General features: G+C 46.3%; 1 protein-coding gene across 3 annotated transcripts in view; it reads left to right on the top strand.

The window, feature by feature from the left end:
- The window catches only part of PAX7 (paired box 7), a gene marked incomplete at both ends in the record, with an annotated part of 99,319 nt that overhangs the window by 55,321 nt on the left and 19,429 nt on the right, over positions 1 to 24,569 (top strand). For all 3 annotated transcript variants that reach the window (XM_082777223.1, XM_082777222.1, XM_082777224.1), the window contains 2 exons: positions 7,173 to 7,338; positions 7,960 to 8,159. In XM_082777223.1, the coding sequence (XP_082633349.1) occupies positions 7,173 to 7,338; positions 7,960 to 8,159 (366 nt within the window). The remainder of the gene's footprint in view (positions 1 to 7,172; positions 7,339 to 7,959; positions 8,160 to 24,569) is intronic.

Raw genomic sequence — 24,569 nt, 5'->3', positions numbered from 1 at the left:
TTTTTAGGAAAAATCACGGATTTTGGTGTTGAGATTCAGACAAGTCAGTTCTGGGTTTTGCTTGTTTGTCCTATTCTGCTTTTCTTGGTCTGCTTTGGACCAAGGGGCAGAACTGCCACCCTCACAGTCACAAGCTGAAAAGGGGATCGCCTAAACAATGTGGTAACAATTTACTTTTCTTACAAAGGCAAGAGGGCCCAGAGGCCAAAGCAATGAACTAGGTCCCAGTGCCTTGGATGAAACCGTTGTGTGTAACACTGAGCACTCAGCTGGTCTAAATGGAAGTCAGTGAAGTTGCACTGATTTATAGCAGCAGAGTGTCTGTCCCATTGTATTAAAAACAAACAGGGCCTCCGAGAGGTTTTATGAGGAGAACCTTTATCCCAAAATTTCCAGTTCAACAAAGGTGGACCAAAATGGTTCTCACACGCTTTGTTCATCTGCCCTGCGCTGAAGCTCTGATGCTAGCAGAGCTGCTGCCTTGTGTGTGCCAGGTGAAGTGAGCACGTGAACCAGCACGCATGGTGCTCAGGCTGTCCTCAACCTCCCCAGCTGAGGAGGCTTTCTATTTACTGGGGCACCACTGTAATAGATTCAGCTTGGTCAATAATGGAGAACGTTTATAATAATCAGGGGTAGGCATTGCAAGGGTTTGTTAAGCTTTAAGCCCCTTCCCATAGTGTTTAAGTTATTATAAAGGCTCATAGCTTTTCCTTGCAAAGAAAATCTCAATAGTGTAACTCAACGTGCTGCTGGTTTGCTGCTAAAGCCCAGTCTATATCCAGGCAAACAACAGCAGCAAGAAATCTACTCCCCCAACATCTCATTCACCTCAGTGAGGTGTGAACATCAAAGCCCATTCTGAAATGTTTAAATGCAACTCAAACACCATTAAAATTGGGCCATCTAAGAAGCAAGTGAGCAAGTGCAGAGAGAGCACTTCATAAAATGCACAGTCTTGCGGCTGCTTTATGGCAGCACTGAAGTCATCCAGATGTCTTCAGGCTTCCAGAAGTCCCATTCACCCTCAGACACAGAGTTTATAAAGATAAGCAGATAAATAAAATAGAGGTTTTATTAATTTAACAGAATTTTCTCTTACGACTTGAAGTAATCACAGTACGTAAAAAATAGATCTGGAAAACGCAATAGCATCAGCAAACAGTCATTCAGAATCCAGTAGCTATGTCATTCAATTGTGTGTATATATATATATATTCTATAAGTATGAACTCCCTCGTAACAGTGAATCACAGAATCACAGAATTGTAGAGGTTGGAAGGGACCTCAAAAGATCATTGGGTCCAACCCCCCTGGTGAAGCTGTATCACTGGTCAGCGTTGGGTTTGGAGATGTGAAGCCATGAGTTCAAACATGGGCTTAGACAGGATGTCTCAGCACAGAAGTGGACAGACGGACCTGCTCCATTTTTTCTGCCTCCTGTTTCCATGTCTGGAGGATGCAATCTATCAGCAGTTACAAGGTGTTCATACTGTGATGATCATTTAAAGGTAGAGATGGCTTTTTGGTTGAGGAAGCATTTATGTCACAACTAATTCATGGATAGCTACTCAAAGGCTATACATAATATTGCAAGAGTAAAGTAACTTGTGCCGTAAAGAAATATTTCACTGCCAACAATGGTTTGTTGAATAAAAAGCAGTTTGAAAAAAAAAAAAAGCATTTACCAGAAACTGTTCAAACTCTTCAGAAGAATGTTATAAATAGCTAACACCTTCAGGAACAGGGATATGCCAGGAGAAATATAGGCTAAATTCATTGGATAATCTCATTTGTGAAGAATCATTTGTTCTGCTCCACTAACCTTGTTTAATATTTATCTTAACCGTATCACCCACAAGTGACAGAGGCTCAGTGTTTTGGGCACTGAGCCAAAGTGTCACCAGATACTGCTGTATCCTTACACGCACAGATAAAATCTGTGTGCCTAAAATCTGTGCACTGCTAGGGGCTTTTTTTCTTGTTTTGTAAAGAATTATCTCAATAGCCTTGATGATGTTCATATGTCCCTGATGTCTGTTTTTTGCACCCCTTAGCACCTGGCATCACTAAACTGCTGTAGGGCCTTGCAGGACCCCATCTCACTGTAATGTCTTGGCCCTTCCAGCCTGGGAAGACATTAGGATGGAGCTGTAACTACCTTGGGTCTCTCATCAGTGCTGCTGCTAGAGCTCCTCTCTCTGAAAGCCTACTGCATCAGCCGCCTAGAAAGCCCAGGGTCTGCAGCATTTATGATAGTGTGGACAAGGTGAGGAGGCACTGCAGGGACCTGCCCTGCTGCCAGGGAGAACCTGACCTGGCACAGCCTCCCCCATGCAGCCTGGGGAGAGACCTCATCAGATTCTGGTGGAGTTTGTGTGCTTGCTTGGGATGGATGATTCTTTTCCACCTGGTTTCTGCAGCCTCTTGGGCCTGTGAAAGCAAACACATGTTTGCTTCCATGCTGCTGGAGAGCAAGGGCACGGCTTGGCTTTTCCATCCCTGTTTCCATTTATGAGCTCATTTATCCCATCCATCTTTCTCCAACATCAAGTCCTGATTAGGCTGAGCAGGAACACAACAGGCTTTCTTTCCCACAGGAGGCTCTTTTTGACCTTCCTTTCCTCTCCTTGTCTGACAAATTGTGGGAGCTGACCCATATCTCAGCGGCTGCAGGGATAATTCAGTCCAGCCCCATCCTGGCAGGCAGCTGTCTCTGCAGCCCTTCTCCACTGTTCTGCTGGTTGAGAACAAGTGGCTGGGACATCTCGGGCCAGCCCTTGGCAGGGTTGGGTGCAAGTGTTCATGTTAAATAAAAACCAGTGCCCTAACCTTTGCCCCAAACCCACTCTGACTGGGAGGATGAACATGAAGAACCTTCTAGGACGTAATTTTTTAAGTTGTTTTCCATACAGGCACTTCTGTATCTATGCACTTGCCCTCAGCAGAGCTGAGCAGTGTATGTAACACATCTCCTGTCTATATAATGCATTTTTTGGAAGCCAATTAATGGGGACAAAAGCCCCAAATATCTCTAGCAGGTATGAACTGTTGCCTTCAATGACCTGTATTATACATGTACTGCCATACCTTTGGCAAGCAGCATATTTAAATAGCACGAGATCTCTTTGCTATGCACAGAGAAATGATTGCGAAGAACTTGTCTTGTTAAGAAGCAGCAGGTTTCTGCAGTGCCAGTTTTTCTGCTCTTGGGTTCTTCACACAGTCCTTTTTGCAAGTGCTGGCTGCCCTGGTCCCAGCATACAACCGTAATTGTGCAATTCTGCCCCAGCAGCCTCTCAAACAACATCTCCACAGGCAGACCAGCAGCTTCAAAACTTCTTCCCCTTCCCATCTTCTTCCCACCAGTCTGGGTTTAGCAGACGTAGCCTTCACCCTGGGCTTAACATGGTGTAACAGTATCCTCTGGCAGGGGGAATCTTTAGTGGCTGATAAAACCTTAACTGTTGTGAAATGAAAGCAGGTTCCCTTTGAAGTGCGCCTCGCATTACAGTTAGATGCTTTAGCCTCTATATTTTAACTACCAGTAAAATGATTTATAAGCATAAAGGCCTGAGCCACCTTTAAGGCGGGGGAAGGGAAAGAATTGCTAACGTCATTAGCTGGAATGTATCTGCTTTTTTTTTCTGTGGGTTATAAGTAAGGGGCAGAATCAACCTGTTTGGGCCATGAAATGTCCCTTCCTCTGCACGGGAAGATAAATCCTATCAATTTCTTTGTGGAAGGTTTCAGTGTATTTGGGGCTGCGTTCTCCAGCCAGGCTCCGTTAGGAAGCAGTGCACTGCAGCATGTAGTTGTGAATCACATTTGGTTGCAAATGTATTTACTATCGTTATTGTTTATTATTCCTTTTGCTGTGATGCTCCAGCTGAGACACAGACCTCATTGTGCTGGGTGTGGCGCATACCGGCAGTTAATGAGAGCCTCTGACTCAGGTGGTTGATTCTTGAAATAAATTAAAATGTGTGAAAACGTGGGTTTTATCCTCACTGTAGAAGTTGTAACCTGATGCATGGACTGTGTAAGGACCAAAATTTATTGAATGAAGTAATATTTCCACTGACTTCAATCTGGAAAAGCAAAGCTTCCCTGAAGTCATACAAGGATCCCATCGTATAATTAGGAACTGACTTTTTCTCTGGTTGTAGTCCAATGCCATGCAAAATAGCATTCCCTCCTTTCTTCCCATACCCTTGTGTGTTGCAGACTGAAGTTTGGAGGGCACCCCAAGAATGGCCCCTGCAGAGGCCTTTCTGGTCAACACGACATGGTTGTAAAAGGATCCAATGTATCCTTTTATCTCCCTTAAAAATGAAATGAAATATAAAATAAAATAAAATAAAATAAAATAAAATAAAATAAAATAAAATAAAATAAAATAAAATAAAATAAAATAAAATAAAATGAAATAGCAGCTCTGCACCCTCAAGTGGATGTGGAGAAGCAAGATGGGAGGAGTTATACACACAGGTGTGAATTTGAACTCTACGCAGATACGTGTGTTGGTGCATGGGCAGCACTAACCTCATGTGGTGTAATGTAATACAGTGCAAATCTCTCCAAAGTTGTGTTTTGATCATATGTTAGCCGAGCCGACTGACAAACCACCACAGGGAAACCAGAGTACGCGTGGAGATGTTGTTGGAGAACCCAGTCCTATACTAGACCTTCTCACTCCACATGTTTCTTCTGAACTTCTAATCCCCAGTGGATTTGCCAACATCTGGCTCTTGGTTATAAAAAGGAACTTTCCCACCCTTTCTGATGTTGGGAAAGAGTCAGAAATCACCAGAATGGCTTTTACTTTCTTGGACTTCATCTTCTCTTTCCCTCCCAACTCCTGGATTCATAGGTCCTTGGTTATTTGAATTTTTTATGCTGTCCTCAGCACTGAGATCTTTGTTGGAGTGGGAGCTCTTCCAGACACAGGCTAGGCCCTTTTCTATGAAGAGAGGAGGTATATATATCTCCTGGTGTTCTGGTTAATAGAAATACTTGACAAGTTTTTATGTCCGTAACTGTGCAAGTGAAAGCAAATGATATGAGAGGAGAAGATGCGTAGTGTATCCTTAATGTGCATGAATTAACAAATTCCTGCACGTGTGAGAAAAGGACAGGACCATCCACTTTTTATGAGCAGGGCAAATGAAAGGTTTTTATTTGTGTTGCTCACAGCTCCTAGAAACTGTGCCATGTGTTGGGCTGTGTAAAAATGTTATAAAGTGCTACAGACCTTGATGTTCATTCATTTTTCTCTCCCTAACTCTGTCCTAGATTTTGCTAGCGACTTATGGTGCCAAAAATGAGCACAGAGATTCTGACCTGCATGGACTCTGTTGATCAATGCAGATCGGATGTAAGCTGACCTATTTCTGTCACGCTTTTGGAAGGTGCTAAGAGGTTACGCTGCTTCAGTAGCGCAGTGCAGTAGGAACAGGTCTGTAAAGAGGCACATCGGGTGCCAAGGACCTGACATCAGCACTGTATACATTTCAGGGAGGTTAATTTAGATGAGCTCCTCCAAAGAAAACTGGGCTTTTTTCTTTGTTTGTTTGTTTTCATTGTGCATGGATGTAAATAACTGCAAGAACTGAAGGACTGACCAGGACAAGGCCATTGCCAGCAGGTCACACACAGCTGTCATTAGCGGGTCTGAATCAAACTGTTTTTAAAGCACACTAGTTAGATGAGTAACATGTCCAAAGAGCAATAATAGACTGTGATCTAGAGAACCTCAAAGGAATTTGTGCATAAAGCTCATCATATGCTTGTTTTTGCAGCAGCACTGCAGTGTGTGTGGACTTGGAGCCAACACTCCATTAAATGAGAATCTCTAAATGAAAACAGGTTGCCTTGTTGAGTGAATATACATACCCACAGGTGCCAATAAGAAAAAGGCAAGCTAAGAAGTGAGCATTTACAGAGAGACTCAATTTAAAGGCCAGAGCAAGACTCCCACTTTGAGATTTGGATCATGTCGGAGCATTGGACTCAGATTCCATTATGTTTAGGGAAGAGAGTTTTGTTTTGGTTCACAAGATGTGGGGACAGTTTGGATTGCAGTGCCTCAAACCCTTATAACCCCAGCTTCTGATCTGACGTTGAGCAGCTTGGAAGCCTGATGGAGGTTTTTTTTTCTCCGAATGTCTTACGCTCTTGATTTTTGCTCCATTTTTTCTTGTTGCTGTGAAATTTAATCATGTTTCCTAGCCCTTTAGGCCTCACAAAGTCCAGCAGCTGCATTCTCATCTGGCTTGAAAGCTTATCCGCATACTTCTGAACCCCAAACAGAGATCGGTCCTGAGAGCCTCTCTGATTAAATAAAGTAAACCAAGCCCAAGAGACAGCTTGAGAAGCCCTTTCCGCTATCCAGAAGGGAGATTGCTCATGATAAAACACATCAGGGCAGACAAATGCATTTAGAAAAATCTCTCCTAGCGTCTTACAGGTAAAGTAGCACTGTAGGAAACATGAGCTTGGCTTTGCACATGCATTAATACTGAGTTTATTTTAATGCATGGAGATTTAAATTGGCTGCAGTACAATGCTAGTGCACACTGCAGTGCCTCTTGCAAGGAGAGCATGTCTTAGCATACAGACAACAGTGATTTGCTGCAGTACAGAGAAGCTAAGAAAACCTTGTATTCCCTCCGGTCTGGTTCTATCTATTTAGCTTGTCTAACATAGAAACCATGATGCTAATCTGTCTATTTATCCCTCCTAACAGTGCAGCCGTGTTGCTATTATGGTACATAATCCTTCAGCATAATTCACATAGTTGTCAGATAACAAGGCAGAATGGCCAGGTGGTAGCAACACATCTATTTGGTATGGACTGTCTCAGAATACACAAGCTAAATTTTTCCTCTTCGTCTCACCCTACTGCTGATAGCACCCTCCCATGCTCTTAACAGTATCTTTCACAATTTTAAATGCATGTGTCTTCACCCAGGAAACAGAGCAGTGGTAGTACTGTCACTTGAAAGAAAGGAAACTGAGGAACAGAGACCAACATTCTCAAAGTCAATATCAGGCAGCAATTTGAACCTGTTTTTGACCAGTGCTGTAACTCAGGATGCTGTAACCCAGTCTAGGTGTGATAGGACAGCTGCTCCGAGAGTCACACGTACTTTTTCCTGTCCCTGTCTCAGGTGTGGTTCAGCAACCGAAGAGCGAGATGGCGCAAGCAGGCAGGAGCGAACCAACTCGCGGCTTTCAACCACCTGCTGCCGGGGGGCTTCCCACCCACAGGAATGCCAACGCTGCCCCCGTACCAACTGCCGGACTCCACCTACCCAACAACCACCATTTCCCAAGGTGAGCATCCCTTCACCTGCACTCCTGCTCTCCCCTTGCCCTAACTCATCCCATTGGTACCTCCTTTTCTGATTTGTGACATTCCTCTTAGATTCTTGTAACAGGTAGGTGGTTTTCCTTTAGCTGGGGAGGCCAGCTTTTGCCTCAAGTCATTGGAGACTCTGCTTTCTCCTCTGGAGAACAGGCAGATCTGGCCTGCCCACTGTCTCATGGACCTTTCTGCTACACCAGTGTGTCTCATGACTGTTGTCCTGCTCAGATTTGAAATGAAGAGCACATCAGTCCGAAGTGAGCATGGTATAGGCTTTCCTTTGTGGTTCCCTTCCTTTTCCTTTGTGGTTTTCCTAGGAGTATTGCTAATTCTAGCCGGCTTTGGCCTTGGCCTTTACAAAGGAATTTGCACCCTTGGTCTGGAGGAAAAATAAGAGAAAATTCAGACGTTTCGTCCCAGGTTTACACATTTTGTGCTGTCACATGTCATGTTTGTGTTCACCTGGAACACCTTGATGGTAGGACACAGAAGCTGAGATCAGGACAGCCAAACTACCAGTCCATGCTTTGCGCAGCACCAGCCATACCACCCCACGACTGTTGGTTGACCTTTGAACAATCTCTCCGCAGATGGGGGAAGCACTGTGCACAGACCCCAGCCCCTGCCGCCATCCACCATGCACCAGGGAGGGCTTGCCGCAGCCGCTGCTGCCGACACCGGCTCTGCCTATGGGGCCCGACACAGCTTCTCCAGCTACTCAGACAGTTTCATGAATGCTGCAGCTCCTGCCAACCACATGAATCCTGTTAGCAATGGCCTCTCTCCACAGGTATGTGACCTGCTTCCATTCTCTTTATTTGGCTGACAGTATTTGGCTGGTCCAGATCCTCTGAGAGCAGGGCAGACTTCAGGCTATCACAATGAATTATGGTAAACAAGGGAGTTATTATTATTGTCAGGAATTCTTGGAGGCAGCCTCGTTAAAACAATTAGTTAATTTGTTTATCGGCAATATCTATCCTGAGCTCAGCACTACACTGCCAGAGCATTTGTATCCTGTTAGTTCCTGTATTCAGGATAGCATACTGTAATTGCAAACAGCAGGACGTAGAGCATTGGTGTTTGTCTTCTCAGCACTCCAGAAAAATTCCAGTGCAGGTGTGTGCCCTTCATTTGTTGATTTTATCCTAATGGCAGCAAGCTTGATTTTCTCAGTTACCTTTTTCAGACTCTTTAGAGTAGGCCATGATTTGTGGACCACTGATCTAGAGATTAGTTGGAGCCAGCTTGTCCGAGTCTGGCTGAAACTTGGAAAGCCACTAGTTGTGAAAACGCCATGGGTCTGACTTTCCTCAAAACATAAGGATTTGTAGATCAGGGATTTAGTTTTGAGAAATATTTTGTCATGTAATCAGTTCTGCTAAATGCTTTCCACAAGATCAGAATAAGAGATGTAGGTAAGCTTTAAAGGAGGAAAGATACGTTTCACATGCATCTACTGGTGTAAAAAAATGGAGTGTGTGTATGTTTTAAGGATATCAGGCAACATCTACGGCCTCCCCATATATCACACCCTTGATTTTGAAATCCCTGCCTGAGCTCAGAATAGAGCACCAAGGCTCGGCCCAGCTGCCTTCTGAAGGGCCCTGTACCCAGGTTTTATCAGACTGCTGTCAGTTGCATGCACAGCTTTTCAGTGCTGCACATGACAGAGAAATGAGCCTCAGCAGTGTAGAGAGGTTAAGTCTTCCATCATCAGCAAGTCTGGAGAATACAGAGAGCAGAGCTCGTGCTATGTGGATGTAATGGGAGCAGACTTATGTTCTCAGTTGGTGAGCTCTACTGAAGTCAATGGAGATGTCAGGGTTTGCACCAGCTGAGAATACAGCCCACACTAGATCTGCTCTCTATCACCATCCTGGAATAAGAATTCTAATATTTTGTCACCTCATTAGATAGAGCCTTTAATCTTCTCTTTGGTTTACTTGATGTAATCTATATTCTAAATACACATTTCCTTTTAAGTGCAACAAAGCACACTAAAAAAATAACAGCAAGGACTTGTATTCTTGTGGTGTCTGCAGTCCTGGAAGGGTACCAAATATGTTTTGCTTTTGTTCTCGGTCACTTGTGAAATATGGAGACATATGAAGTGCCCTGTAGCAGTTGTTTCAGAGTGGCCAGTAACACTATTTAAGACAGGAAGTACAAAATAATTTGAAACTACAGGAGAAATGAGGTAGGTATCTGAAATGAAAAGGCTACAACTGTTTAGAGAGGAGTCCAATAAATGGGGACATCACAGAGGTATATAGATTTTAAGGTCCAATATCTTGTGATCTCTCAAGTGTGAAAACAAACATTGAGTGTCAATGGAAAGAGGGAAATTTTGCAGCTTCTCTGAAATGGTATAAAAATCCCACTTCTAGCTTTGAATGGTCATAAGATAGAAAATGTAAAGTGTGACTGGCACGGGACTGAATATTGCTTCAAACAGTGTAATTTGTGGGGGAAATAGGGAGACATCTTTATGACAAGGGATTTCTAATAGCACTAGGCTTGGGAGATGAGCATATGGTATGGAATTCAAAGGCAGGCTGCAGGTTAGATAGTCCAGGGCACATGACTAATTCAGATTTTCACAAGTGCAATTTAGAACTGAAGAATAAGTTAAGGATGAGATGCACGTGATAAGCTGCACAAACACTAGTCCATCATGCAATTTCCATTTCTGTAGGTTCATCATCTACTTACTAGTCCTGCTTGCTAAGTCAGAGACTCATTAAAATGACCAGACCAATGCTTTTTCTGTGCTTATCCCTATCCCAAATTACCCTGCCCCCAGGCTCAGAGTAGGGGAAGATAGAGTCCTGAGCCAATAAGCCCTTTGTATGGGAAAGAGAGGATACATTATCTTGAAGTCCTGAAGAAAAGAGAGCTTTGCACCCCCAAGAAGGGGAGATTCCTATTTCCCTAATGCTTCTAATCATGCGAGGTCCAAGATATCAGCATATAAATTCTTCTATTTCTTTTGTGCATGAAAAGGCTAACCCAGGTTATTTTATGAGTGCTTTATATTTACTGATCTTGCCAACTTCCTGCCTTTCTAAGCTCTCTGCTGTTCCTAGTGGAGGGATGCGAGAAATACAGAAGTATCCTCATCTATATAGTGGGGTGTGTGTAAGTGTTGCGAGGTCTCAATAAGATTCAGCTGTTTCACAGCATTACAGGTAAAGCCCATAGCACCTCCACCCTCCCATTCTCCTGAGCAAGTATCTGTGGTATCTGTTTGCTCTCTGCAGGGGTAAATATCAACCACAGGGAAGGAGAGTGGTCAGGAGGTAGAAAAAAATGGGAACTTCAAATGATGGCAATTTGTCTGAGAGCTGCAAACAGACAGTTCTCTGGTTTCATCCTTCAGCAGCAGCAGGAGGGAGATTTCTTTGCAGTTTGACAAGGGGGTGGGGGCCTGCCAGGTCAAGAGCTCCCAGCATTTGCTGCCGCTCAGCACACTATCCAGTTACCCTGGGATTGGGTGTCCCGGCCAGAATCCACCAGACAGGCTCGGTGCTGGCAGTTGAAATTCAAGAGGAGAAGCATGGCATTTCCATTCCCACAACAGAGAAAAGGGGATTACGTTCGGCCTCTGCAGTCTCGGTGCGCTCCCCCTGCATGCACTTCGGTCCTCCCCCTCCTGACAGAAAGGGCAGACGTTGCTGAAAGTTCTACCCAAACTTCACATGGGAAATGGCCACGTTTCTTGCTTGTTTTCCAGCCTGCAGCATGCACAGCTTTGTGCCTCATCCTGTTCTGCTCCTGGATCTCTAAAGCCCTCCTCGGAAGTGACGTCTCGTTGCCCCAGTTTAGAGGCTGTTGTGCCTTTATTCCAGAGCTGAGACTGCCAAGGAGCAAGAAGTCAGCTGGGAAGTTCAGCTACTTCATCCCATGATGATGTTTTACTTCACCTAAGAACACTGTCTTGGTTGTGCAAAGGAGTGTCCCACACAATTAAACTGCTACCCAAGCATGATCCTTTATTCCCTACCCCTTCCCAGATCTTAATGAGAGACCTCAGGGTAACCTGAGCAGTTATTTCAGATTGCTTCGTGCTGGGACAGCCTTTGTAGGAAAGAGATCTTGCTCTGAGCGTAGCCTGTTTGAGAATGTGTATGTCACGGGCTGGCCAGCTGCAGCCAGATGAGTCACCTTGCATCTGCCAGGGTGCACTCAGTGGCTGCAGCAGTCACAGATTAGCAGAAAGTAGCTCAGTACCAGGGAGCTGGAGCATGCAGCAGTGAGGTCCCCATCTCTCCCCAGAGGTCGCGTGGGTTAGCAGCAGCTGTCACAGATTCAGCTGGCCTGACTGCGGCTGGGAGCTGCCTCCTGGCTGGCTGATGCCTGTGCCAAAACTTAGCAAAGAGATACAGGCCTGAAGCAAAGCTAAATACAAAGGGTGAGAACCAGAGGTAGCAGTCATCCAGTGGGTGGTTTCTGGCCCTGGAGCTTTGGTCTCACCATTTCTCAAAGCACTGGAACAGAGTAGGTTGTAAAACTAGTGTGTGTGGAGATGGGTGGGATTTCATGAATACCTTTTAAACATTTCCAACTCATTTTCATCCCACAGAGGAGTCGTTTCCCTTTTATCTGAGAATACCTGTCAAATCCAACTAGAGCAAGGCCAGGCACCAAGAGATACTTAGCCAGGTCCTGCTTCACACTGACAGCAAAACAAACTTTGCATCCAACTGTTCTGAAGTTCAGATCTTTGCTAGCTGGGACTCGCCTCTCACTGTGGCTGCTGTAAAGTTTATGACAAGTGGCTCATTGTAGTGGTAAAATCAGTATAACTTCAGATCAACATTTGCCTGATGGTCTTTCAGGAAAGCGGTATGCAGTGTGGGCTGAGGTGGAAGGAAATAAAGTAAATTAGTACCTTACAAGTCAACACAAAGAGAAAAATGAGGGCCACGTTTGACTGAGCCTCTGCTGTTTGTGATGATGGGCAATTCCCTGGGTGCTTTTTAAACAACAAAGAAGTAGGGTCATATTGTATTCTGGGCTACTTTCCTCTCTAGTACATCTCTTCTGCCTCTTAAAATGACTTCACATTTTCAGAAGGATCCTGTCCACTGCTTCCCCTCCTAACATTTCTGCTTCCTTTTTAGCTCCTGGCCTATTATCTCAAATGTGTCTGATTCACTTGTTCACTGTAGCATGTTGGGGTCTTGCAAGGGGTTGTTGAAAAGCAGAAGACAATTAGTTTATTGCAAATGGCCACTGTCTAGCTGAAGAATATATTGAGGCATAGTTAAGAGTCAGGCGCTTCCTGTGCTTTCATACCATGTTATTTCTGAGAGCACTGACTCTTTCAGCAAACCCACAGGATCACCAGAAGATTAAGACACCTCCAGAAACACTAAGAGCCAAGAGAAACTTGTTCATCATCTCATATTTGTTGCTTTAATTTTCTTGGGGCTTTCAGTGGATTTTTTGCTCTATGAGCAAGTTCACTCCCAGTGTAATGGCAGTATAGTCAGCACAGAGAGTTAATGTGGCTGTGGCTGGAGACTGAAGGTTGGAATCAGGTTTTACAATTTCAGGTTTATCACCATTCCTGGAGGGAGCCTTAAAGGCACAGGTCAGGCTCTGCCTGAAATTTTAAGTCCTAAACTCAGGGACATTCTTAGTCTACACAAGCGTAGCACAGTTTCACATTTCCTGACATCATCCCAGGGCTCCAGTTCTTTCCACTGTCCAGGGTAATGTTTTCCTCGGCCCCAGTGGAGTGGGATTAGGGATCATCTGAATCCTTGTCAGGAGCACGCTGGTCCTGGCAGAAGCGTGAGAAGAGCCAGCTGCAGCCTTTTTGGGAAAACTGGCAATTGGGAAGGACACGATGTTAGCTGGCGAGATGGGAGCAGGCATCGTGGTGTCTGGCTCCAGAGAGACAGCGCTGCTTCCTTCAGTGACATGGATCCTTTCTGTCTAGTTCCCTTTTTTTTTTTTTTTTTTTTTTTGTTGTTGGAGACACTGTGCCTATAATAAGCATTCAAAATGAGTCTTGCTGGGCCAGGAGAAGGGGAGGGGAAGAAAGAGGGGGAGGAGAGGGTGAGATTTGGGGGGGAGGGGGAAAGGGAGAAGGGGATTTAAATAGCAAAGAATTAGAAAAAAAAAATCTGATGCAAATCACTAGTAGAGAGAAAATTATGTGCAATTACCCAAGCGATACTGGGCAGCCGTGCCCACCCCAACCAACAAGATCTCATTAACAAGCAGAAAATAAGATTGAAATGGTGTGTAAAAGAGCTGAAAAATGAATTTGAATGCTGCATTTGTCCACAATTACCCCCTCGTTCACACATATTTTATTGCAATTTTTTTATTATTCTTAATCTTTCCATCCCTCAAAGCAGATTGGGAACATCCTGGCATTACAGTTGCTGAGGGAGGAAGCATTAAGGATTCCCCGTTTCCCTGAAAGGAGACCCTTCTCTCACTCGAATTTTAAAGGGTTGGTTTTGGACGGATAAGGATTCATTTCTCCGGCTTATCTTAGTGTAGGAACATGTTCTTCTAATATTCTTTAACCTCTATTGCTCTTGGGTGCCACCCCACAGAAGTTTTTTTTTTTAACCTTTCCTCATGGTTTTCTCTACCTCCCTTTTCTACCTCTCCTTTCCTTTTCTCCTTCCACTCCTTTTCCACTCCAGTTTTTTTCCATGTAGTCTCTGCCCTATTCCCCCGTATGCTGCCTCCTCTGAGTTCCCCCTCCAGCCCCATCTCTCCAGAGGACTGTGATTCCCTCAAATAAAGTTTTTCTCCTTCAGAAGGTGGTTTCTGTCCCTATTTTGAGTCACGATTATTCTTTGCACCCTATCTCTACCTCAACAAAGAAGCCTCCCCACAACCTTGTGACAGATTGCACGCAGGATTTTAGGAGGATGAGGCAAACGCGTGCTAAAATCCGTGTCCTTTTTTGCCAGGGGCACAGGGGTTCCAGATTTCTTTCCAGGAGAAACTGGCTCTGCTGAGACTGCGTTGGCGTTTTCCCTTGCTCAGTGTCAAATGCAGCTCCGTCTCTCTAAACTTTTAACCTATGTGTCCCAGGAAAGCTGGTGGTTTTTCCACTAAAGTTTCTTTTTCCTTTTTTTTTTTTTTCTTTTTTTTTTTTTATTTAACCAAACAAAGCCCATCTGCTCTTGTCAGTTAGACGCCTCTGCTCCAAGCGGTGGCAAAAGGGGAGAACGGAACATTTTTCTCGTGTGAAAATAGATACGTATTTATTTGCCTGATTCCTCATGACTTTGTTTCTGCAAACAGAGGAATAGGATGGGAGGGGGAAAATTGATATCTGAGGCACCAAAATGCTTTCTGTTCATTTTTCCTCTGCAGTAAAACTATCTTCACCCATGCCGTTTACACCTGACTGTCACATAACTCTGCTTGCAAGGAAGTTTGCAGAAACTGCTTTTAGCCCTCACTGGAGATATGTAGCAAACGAGGTTTCATGAGTTTCCTTGATTAATTTGGATGCTCAGGTCCCATTAAAAACTGATTAGAAACAATTAAAATAGTATCTTATTACCTTAACCCTACTTCTAATGCTCTGGGTGGCACCGGTGGTGTTTGTTCCTGTGTGGTTTCCACACCAGACATTGTTCTCTGTGTGTATTACTGAGATGTTGAAATCAGAGAAACACCAAAGGATTTCAGAGCAAACGGCTCCTGAGCCTTGAGATTGCCAGGAGCTTCACTGTTAACTTCAGATGGCCCAGGATCAGCCCCTGGGACTGCGCTGTTGGTAAACTCAGGTATCAGAGACAGATGAAGTGGGGAGAAAGGGGAATAAGGAGGAAATAGGAGAAGAAATAAAGGGGAGGGGGGAAGTGAGGAGAACGATGAGACCAGTGACAACAGGAGGAATAAGTGCAGGGAGGTGTGAAAATGTCTGATAAGCCCCCAGACTTAGGAGCAGGGAGCATGTATTTAAGACACCCAAGGCTAAGACGTGAAAATCTGTACCCTAAAATCTTTAAATACTCCTTCCTACCTGAGCCCTGTGCTGTAGCTTCCCATTTTACAGGCGGGTGGGAGCAAAGTGAAAGCCGGGTGGGTGCTGCCGGGGCTGTAATTCCTGCTGACGGCTGAGCAGGGCTGCTGGGGCTTTCAGCTCTGTTGCACCGACTCAGCCGAAATGTTTCTCCTCTGGGTCCTGTCTCTTCTCCTCACCGGGGAGGGTGAGAGGGACTTGGCAGACACAGACCTGGAGGAATCACATGCAGGATTTGCCCTGCTTTATGATTAATAAGGGAACTCGAGACAAGGCAGGCAGGGCAGATAGAGAAAATGAGAGATTAGCAATTAATACAGCATCCAGCCTGGTGACAGGCATTTCTGAGCGACCTCTGGCATTCAGAGGCGAGTGTTTCGCCACGTGGCTCGAAGAGCTGCAATAACCCAGGGACTGGGGAGCTGGTGCTGAGCTGCGAGAGGAATCAAGGGACTGCAGCAGGGAAAGGCAGCGCCGGAATGAGGGACATGAAATAGAGGGGAAGCTTAAAAGGGAGGAATGCAATAAAAGGAATAATAAGGACTCAGAAGCAGGGGCATACATGCATGTGCTCGCACGTCTGTGTGCACAAGGGCATCAATGTCCCACGTGTACACACTGTGTGCACACCAGTGTACGTGCCCATGCACTCTGTGTGCCTGTTAAAGTCTGGCAGTGGTGTAACAGCTGTGCTCCAGCTGTGCCATGGCTGTGAAAAGCCATCTATGACAGGAGAAATCTGCAGCAATGAGCTCTGCAATGGGTCAGGCACTAAGCCCAACCTGCCTCCTCTTTTTTCCCCAAAGAGGGGTTGTGGAAAGTATGTTGGGTTCGGTGGGTGTGAGAGAACAGCAGAGATGCAAGGAGGCAGGACAGCCTACCACCACAGGTGTGCACTGTTAGGGGGATATGCCACGACCTCCAGCTTTCCCAGGCCTGAGGGATGCCTTTTGAAAGGGGTTGTTTTGCAGTACAGTTTTTTTTTCTGTTCACTTCACCATCTACATGTGCTAATGATAAAGGAAACCCAGGCCTTCCCCCAGCCTAGAGCCCTCCAGCTGCTGGGATTGCGGACAGCCAGGTTGCAGCATTTTGGGTGAAGGTTTGGGTGAAGAGCAGAGGCGAAAAGATGTAGCCGTGTGTGCAGCAGAGAGATAATGGGGGGGCTGCTGAGTTGTAGGGCATGTGCCACCTAGGGGTCTTCTCCTTGCAGAGCAGTGGAGGTGAGGTGAGATGCAAGATGCTGCTCCCTGCCTCCATCAGACAGGCGTGCACCAGATCAATTTACAGTGAGGGCTGAAGAGCAGAAATCCTAGCAGGGTCTAGGGTGTGCAAGGAGTGAATTGATCAAAGGTGTGGAGGGTCTTAGCTCGCCGCAGTAAGCTGGAGTCAGCCCTTAAGCCTATCCTGTTTGGAGATGAGGGGGATCTTATTTCAGGGAATAAGTACCTGAAAGGGAATCGTGAGCAGCACAGGGAAAAGGGTGGGGAACTGCTTGTTGGCAAAAACAGAAAAACTGCTGGGACCAGCTTTAGAGATTGAAGGGAAGGAGGCAAGGCTGACACCCAGGGGGTAGTTTTAGTGTAGGAATTCACCCACCAAACCAGTGCAGGAGCTGAAACTGATATCCAAGCGTGCAATGCAGGAGGGAGCTCTCACAGTGATTCTTGCTTCAGTGCAAAGCTTGGTCTGGGAACCATTGATGTCTAGGGCCAGCTGGGTTGAGGCTCCTTTGGGGAGCTCACCTGTTAGTTTGGGGCAAATATCTGTGTTACTGTTAGTTTTCTGGGGGGACACTGGCAAGGGGACGCTCTGGATAAGAAATGGGAAAGAGGGAAAGCAAAGACTGGTGTTGTCTGTCTGTCCCCTGAGATCTGGAGCGGCAGAGAGCGCCTCGCAGCCTCCTCTCTCTCTGTCTCTCTCCCAGCTTTTCTTCTCCCTCTCCCTTCCCTTCTTCCTCCCTCTCCTCTCTCCTTCCATTTGATGTGGAGGAGAGCTGTCTGCCACTCGTGCGTCTGTACCGAGAAGGGATCAGAAGTTTCAGCGAGCGCTCAGCGCCTCTCCTTTGATCCATGTCCTGAGGCCTGCTTGACAGCGAAAAAAAGCATGGAGACAAAACGACTCAGTCAAAGTGATTCCTGACAACTGTCTCCATGAGATAAGGAAGCTCTCTGTGTCTTGTTTTTTTTTTTTTTTTTTTTTTTTTTTAATACCGCCTCTCCGTTTCCATAAGAAGTGGAGTCACTTTAAACCAGAAGAGCCAGCCAACAGCCAAGCTGTATAGAGAACAGTGCAAACTGAGAGCGCCTAGCTGAGCTTTATCAAGTTTCCTGTCTCCCTTTCCATTCCTTTCCCTTTTTTTTTTTTTTAAAAAAAAAAAAAAAAACACTCTTTTCCCCATTTTTTTTCCTTCCTTTCTCCATGCTGCATTACCCTCCTGCCTCTAATTATGCAGTTGCAGAGAAAGCCCAGCACGTTTGCAGGTGGCCAGGACATTATTCAGCTCAATCCCAACCACAGGGAAATGCCTGCTTTCCCCGTGAGGGGCTGGGGGGCAAAGAGAAAACCCTGTACATTATCTGACAATAACCAATCCTTTTAGGGATCGGCAGCAGGCCTCATTAATAGTGAGGCATTATGCACCGCTGGCCACTTAAGTGGTCCTTAGAGCTGTTCCCCTGCTGCTGAGCCCCAGATTTTCTTATTATTGTTTTATTTTTCTTGCCTAGTTCATGTCAGGCAGCGAAGTGCCCCCCCCGCCCCTTCCCTTTCTTGCCTCCAGGTTCCTTTCAGGAATGAGTTTGCAAGGGCTCAGCAACACTAATCCACACTGGAGGACGCGGGGCTTGGCTTGTGTTGGCACACGGGGAGCAGGATGTGTGCCTTGGAAGGTGACTGTGCTTGCAGATGGAATGCTCAGGGGGTCCCCAAACACGTGGGCTTCTTCTGGGACAAACGTGATGTGAAAGGAGAGGGAGCTCATCCAATAGACCAGGATGCTCAGGGCAACCTGGAGGCACGAGACAAGACCACTTAATCCAGGTGAGGAGCAGGGGGAAAGCGGATGTGGCAAGTCTTGCCATGCTCCTGCACTCCCCCATCCTTGATTTCATAAAGCTGGAGGGGACCTCAGGTCCGCCCAAGGTGACAAAGCCTTGCAAGGAGTGGGCCAAGAGAGGGACAGATGGCTCGGTGGTCACAGATGGGACAAGGGAACAGCCCCATGCTCTGGCAGGCCCCGGTGATGGGGACACTGATCAGGGTTTGTCCCAGGGATGCAGAGCCTCTTTGCCGGGAAGTTCCTTGTCCCCTCCACTCGCCATAATTAGGCTTTTGTTGTAGCGTCTGCTCCGAAGTCAAACTCCATTAGCATGCAGGATGGGGGGTGGAGGGGATGAGGGGAGACATGGAGGGGGAGATTCCCTTCCCCCCAGAACTGCGCTGTGCTGCACTGATAAACAGTAAATATCGGGGAACAGGATTTCCACATTATCTGAGCGCGGCAGAAAATCAAAATTTCAGTCTAAATCCGAGGAGACGAGGCTCATAAGCTCCTCCAGCTGATACAGAAGCCGAGCCCAGCCGACAAGGCTCAGGAGGCACAAAATAACATTTTTTCGTTCAAAAAAAAAAAAAAAAGAAAAGAAAAAAGAAAAAGAAAAAATAAAAAAGAATGAACAAGGGGAGAAAGCAAGAAATATTTGTGGGCTGACTGCAAGAAAGAGAGAATAGATGGTGCAAAGCAGAGCATTGTCTGATGTTGCAACCCTTTTCTACAAGGAAATAAATACCCTGGTGTATTGAGGATGGGGAAGGGGTTGGACACTGCCCATACAATGAACTTTCCAATCGGCAGCTCTGGCTCAGCAGAGTGTTGCTTGGGGATCGACCTGTAGGACACTGACAGCTGCTGGAGGATGATGGCAAACCTTTAATTAGCGATTAGAGTGTGCAGCTGAGCACAAATCCAGCCCCGAATTAGGAGCCACATGGGGTCTCCCCAGACCTAAAAGCCAGCACAGGATTCAGCAACTCTGTTGGGAATGTGGGTCCAACAGCTCTACTGAAGCTGTGGGCTGCTTGTGCTGCTGGCACCTCTGTGCCCTGCAGGAGGCACCTTGGTGGGCACCACCTCCTGCCATGGGACACGCAGGCTGCAGCAAGGAGAAGGAGGTGGGGCAGTGGTGGCCTGGGGGATCACTTTCCAAGGGGACATAGGGCTCCTTAAAAATGGGCAGCAGTGGTGAGAGCCAGGTCGCTGATGCAGGAGAGCTGGGCTGGAGGGGATCGTTGGTATTGCAGCAAAATGTGACGCTGTCTTGCCTGCTTCTAAAGGCATTTGCTCCGTCATTGTGTGGCATGATTTTCCAGCACTTTCTTCTCTCCCAGAAAGCAGGGTGATTTCAACGCCAGATAGGGCTGGCACTCCTAGGGCGTTCAATTTAGCCACATACCATCCCCCAGATGTTTTTGCATCATTGGCTGGAGCTGTGTTCTGTTTCCTCATCTCTTCTATGCATGAGTCTCTACAAAAGCACTGCTCACTGCAGCATCCATACCTCCGGGCTTTCAGCCCAAGGGAATGCAGTTCAGCCACATTTCTGTACAGCACCCAGTGCAGTGAGGCTTAGAACTCTCCCTGGGGCCTCACAGTCATTGCTGCTTGGAGCAATGGAGAAGAAAAAGCAGGACCAATTGTGGAAAATGCTTTCTTGGTTCCCATAGCAGCCACTTCTGTCCTCTTACTCCCATCACAAGACCACAGGCTTACTAAAACTCAGAAAGCAAATTAACTCCTTGCTCTGAGCTGCTGTCCTAGCTCTCAGTCTCTGCCTAGCTCCCATGAACGTCCTTTCCCTTTTTCATTTTTGTGCCCATCTGTAAAGTGTTTTCATGTAGAGAATTTTAGGGTCTATGTTGCAGCTCCAGGAGGCTTCTAGTATAAACTCTGTCCAGAGGACATCTTATAAGATGCTGTCACCAGTATAAGATGTCCCAACACGTCATGCATTGGCTCAGATCTTGTTCCATACTCTTCTCTCTTCAGTATTGAACAGCTGGAGAAGGCTAGTTTCCCTGAAGCATTTGTCCTTTCCTTTCCCTCAGGTGTTTACACAGATGCCCCTGAAGTCCTAAGTCCTAATCCTATACCGTAGGACTGGTATTTGAAGATCTCTTGGCAGGCATTCAGGGCTCTCTTCTGCTGTTTAGCAGCTAGCACTGCCTTGGTTTGACCACTAGTCAGTACAGTTTTGGCCTCTGTTAAGTACAAGAAGGGTTGATTTAACACTGAAACATGTGCTGTACTGCTAAACAGCCCACACCGATGCATTTGATATACCTCATCCAAAACAAAGCCCATCCAGGGGACATATAGAAAGGCATGGGAGTATTTGACTTTAATTGTCTCCAGCATCTCTGAATATGCAGCCTGTTGCCTACAGCACTGAGCCTCGGGCAGTTCTTGCTCTTGGCTTGTTGGCCAACCCCTTGTGTGCTGTTTTTTTCCCCATCACATCCAAGTCATTCACCAGCTCTCTGACTGAATTCTGCCACCAGTGCCAAAAGATTGCTGGTCCCTGCATCAGCCCCACCAGCTATGACCTCTTTCTGCTTCCTCCACCTCTTACAACCCAGCTCCCACACCTCTCCTTGCCTGCTCCCCTTGCTTTATTTCACCTGGGGTCTCAGAGCTGTGGCCCCGACAAGAGGGTTTCTCCAGCCACTCAAGAGCCGCAGGCTTGTCTGGAGGGCGAGAGGTCAAGCACTAGCAAGTGTTTCCATTTAGTTCCAGATACCAGCCTGACAGGTGGGTGCCTCTTGATTAATTCCCAGCTCCCCTAAATGATCCCCTCATCATGTGCTGTGGTCCTGTTCAAGCCTAGGCAAAGTTGGTGGAGGAAAAGAAGGTATTGGGATGCTTTAGGCACTCTCCATTCTGGCTCTTGCAGTGGCACCATGGCCTGGAACAGTTGCTGATCTGCACCTTCAATACTCATGGTGCTGGTGGTACTTTCCAGTAAAGGTGCACATTCAGAAAGTACAGCCAGAAGCCTTCAAAGCCCCCAGTGCTCTCAGCTCAGCTGCAGCAATTCAGTCCTGAACTAACCTCATCTTCCTGCTCATCTACAGTGTCCAGCAAATGTCTGGCTGAAACTGATACTACCTCAGGAAAATAAGGATTTGGGCCCAAGGAAGCACCCTCAGCACCTGAGATGACCTTGCTGGGCTCTGAAGCAGTTTGTGTGCAACATGTGGTGCAAGGTCTGGCTGCTGCTCCGTGCATCAGCTTATTGGCTCCTCCTGGCCAGGAGGAACCCTCTTTATCTAGGTTCCAGTGCTAAGGAGCTCTCATTCCCAGTTTCTCTCTTTCTCTCATTCCCTCTTTCACATACACTGGTTTATAACTGTGCCCAGAAATGTTGGAAATCTCACAAGAACATGTCTGCATACATCCATAATGGAGAATTCCCAAGGTTTATGTAGCTGAGTGAATTTCAGAGGGCAGATAACTTCTGTTTACCCAGTTAATGCTCTGTGAGGTCCCTGTGAAGGTTTCAGTGAAAGACTTTAAGAGTGGGATGGTAACTTAACGGTTGTAGCAGAGGACTGGAAGTTCTGAGAAGTATAACCCCTGTGAACAACTTGGTTACCCAACCTTTCCTCATCCACGTAACAGGGAGAGTTCACATGGCTCTGTCATGCAGGAGAAAGGAGAGGCTAAAATCCCAAAGGGCTGCAGTCCGCACTGAAGAGCAGGGAAGGACAAATCCAGTGTCCTATAGGTGTTACAGCCTCAGGAGCAGGAAAACATCCAGCACAGCCAAGGTCCTAGGGAAGCAGCCAATGCCTGAGCACTATTTTTTTTTTAATGAAATAATAAAAATAAACAAGATAAAATTTTGCTTGTCTGCATCTCTTGCTTATTCAAATACCTCCAATTTCACCGTGCATCTGATATCAGCTCCCAGCATCTCCTTGCCTCAGTGCTTGGGTTATATGGAAAGAGAGAGGGGGGGGGAAACTGCAAGCAAAATAAAAGCCACTATCTGACAGAATCTCTCCTGGGGATCTCAGTTATTAAAAAAAAAAAAAAAAAAAAGGAAAAAAAAAGGAAATCATTTTTCTCTTAGCTGGTGTTTGTTAAATGTGCAGGAGCCATAGGCAAATTTTTGCTAATTTTGTGCATGCTTTTATCATACTGGTGATTCACTGGCAGCTTTATCCTCCGATAAGTGGATTAGTTGTTGAGCTAAACAAAAAGGTGTTTGACAACCAGGAAGCTCTAAAGAACATATTTGTTTTCCAAATAATGGAGCTGTGTTTGTTGCTCAGTGCAGTGTGGGGTGTTGTTGTGAATTTCATTAGCCGAAAGGAAAACCCTCAAAGCTTTTCTCCCTTACACAAGGCAGTAGTTCACTAAGAATATCTCCCTATTATCAGTGGCAGGTTATTTTTATTCATTTGCTTTGGTCTAGCAGCTTGGCCCTGGAGTGATGCTGGTTTGGTGGGAGAGCACGTCACCTTTTGGCAGTGGGGCCAACTTCATTCGGGGTGACCCGCCAGGCAAGAGGAGCAGCAACCCCTGGGTGCTAGGGTGTCGGGTTGTGTGGCTGGGCGAAACCATTCCTGCCCCCTTTGGGTGTGCTAACCTTGTGGGCTTGTTTGCTGCTGTCTCAGACCACAAGTTATTGCAGTTCCTCCAGCAAAGAGTAGGCAGCATGGGTCTGCTGGATGGTTAGCGGGGCCCTGTGGCTTTATAACTAGGCCCTGGTTTGTAGGGCTGGGAGCTAAACTGAGGGTGCAGAGATATAAATTGATCGAGTAGAAGAAAACGGGACTACAATAATGAGGTTAGCTTTATCTAAGACTTTCATCGTAATATCTTAGCATCTCATCATCCTGGGATGTGTTTCTTCTCATGGTTCCGTGGGGAAGGTTGTTATCTCCACGACTGAGAACAGAGACACAGGGTTTTTATCTTGCTTAAATTTAGACTTTTAAGGTAGGAACCTTATCACCTGAGACTTTGGGTGTAGTCAAAGCCCCCTGCTCTAGCCCAAAAGGCCTTCTCTGTACAAATGCTTCCATTTTTAGTAACTGCATAATTGTATGCAATTGCATGTTTATTTTCCGCAGTCCTCCCCTCCACCCTCCCTGCTGAGACACCTGCAGCTCTTTGGCTGTATTAGTGAAGGGCCTGGGAGGTGGTGGGAAGGTTTACATCGGGGCCGTTGAGAGCACAGTGGTAGTCGCACTACTTGGTCTCTCACTATTTTCACTTAGGGAATTTCCTTAAAAAAAAAAAAAAAAAAGGTGTTTTTTCTGTCTAGTAGTGCTCAATGGACCTTCCTTCCATGTACTTTTCCAGTCTCCTTTTTGATCCACGCATCTGCTGCTTCGTGAGGCAAGGAGTCCCGCAGGCCGATGCTCCACTGAGTGAAGCAACACTTCGTGCACTTTGGTTTTCACCCCTACTCCCTTTATTCAATGGAAGTGATGGTGAATAGTCTGGTGATACTCACTCTTTCCCCATCATTTGTGATTTCTTAAGCTGCCAGCAAATCTCCAGAGCCTGGGGAAGCAAGAGATGGATTCCAGCCCACCTTCACCAATGCTGTTGATGGTGCGGTGGCTTTTTTTCCCCCTTGCTCAGGTCACAGCAGCCTTGCATGATGCCCTGTGGTGAGCCATGCCCTAGGAAGGAGTGACGGGGGTTTGTAGAAGTGCAGAATGATGTGGGCTTATAGAAGTGTGTTTTTCTTATGGGCAAAGGTTAGAAGAGCCAGCTCAGGCTCACAAATCTCTGTGGATGCTACTGATAGCAATGGGAGATGTGTCTCCTGTGGAAATGAAGCATCTTTTTGCATTCTGATGCTGAACCGCATGTTTTCCAGTGTTCTTTTGAAATATAGACAACCTTGGTGATATGAGGAACTTAATCCCAGTGCTTGAAAGAGATAGCTCCATCCCATCTGATGTTTTTAGGAGCCCACAGAGATGGAAGGGTAGCCAGCCACGCTGTTTTCATCCCTTCAGCTTTACTCACATGACTGCCAGACGTGAATCCAGGAAAGCTTGTTTTCCCCTTGCAAGGGGCTAAAAGCAGCATGTTTTTTTCCCCTGACAGCCGACTGCAGCCCCTGGCTGGGAGGGCGACACGAAGAGGGAGGGAGCATGGTGCTGTGA

This window comes from Aythya marila (assembly GCF_965140915.1).
Source record: "Aythya marila genome assembly, chromosome: 21".
Classification (NCBI taxonomy): Eukaryota; Metazoa; Chordata; class Aves; order Anseriformes; family Anatidae; genus Aythya; species Aythya marila.
Note: the sequence above shows the minus strand (reverse complement) of the source record. Positions and strands in the feature narration are given on the sequence as shown.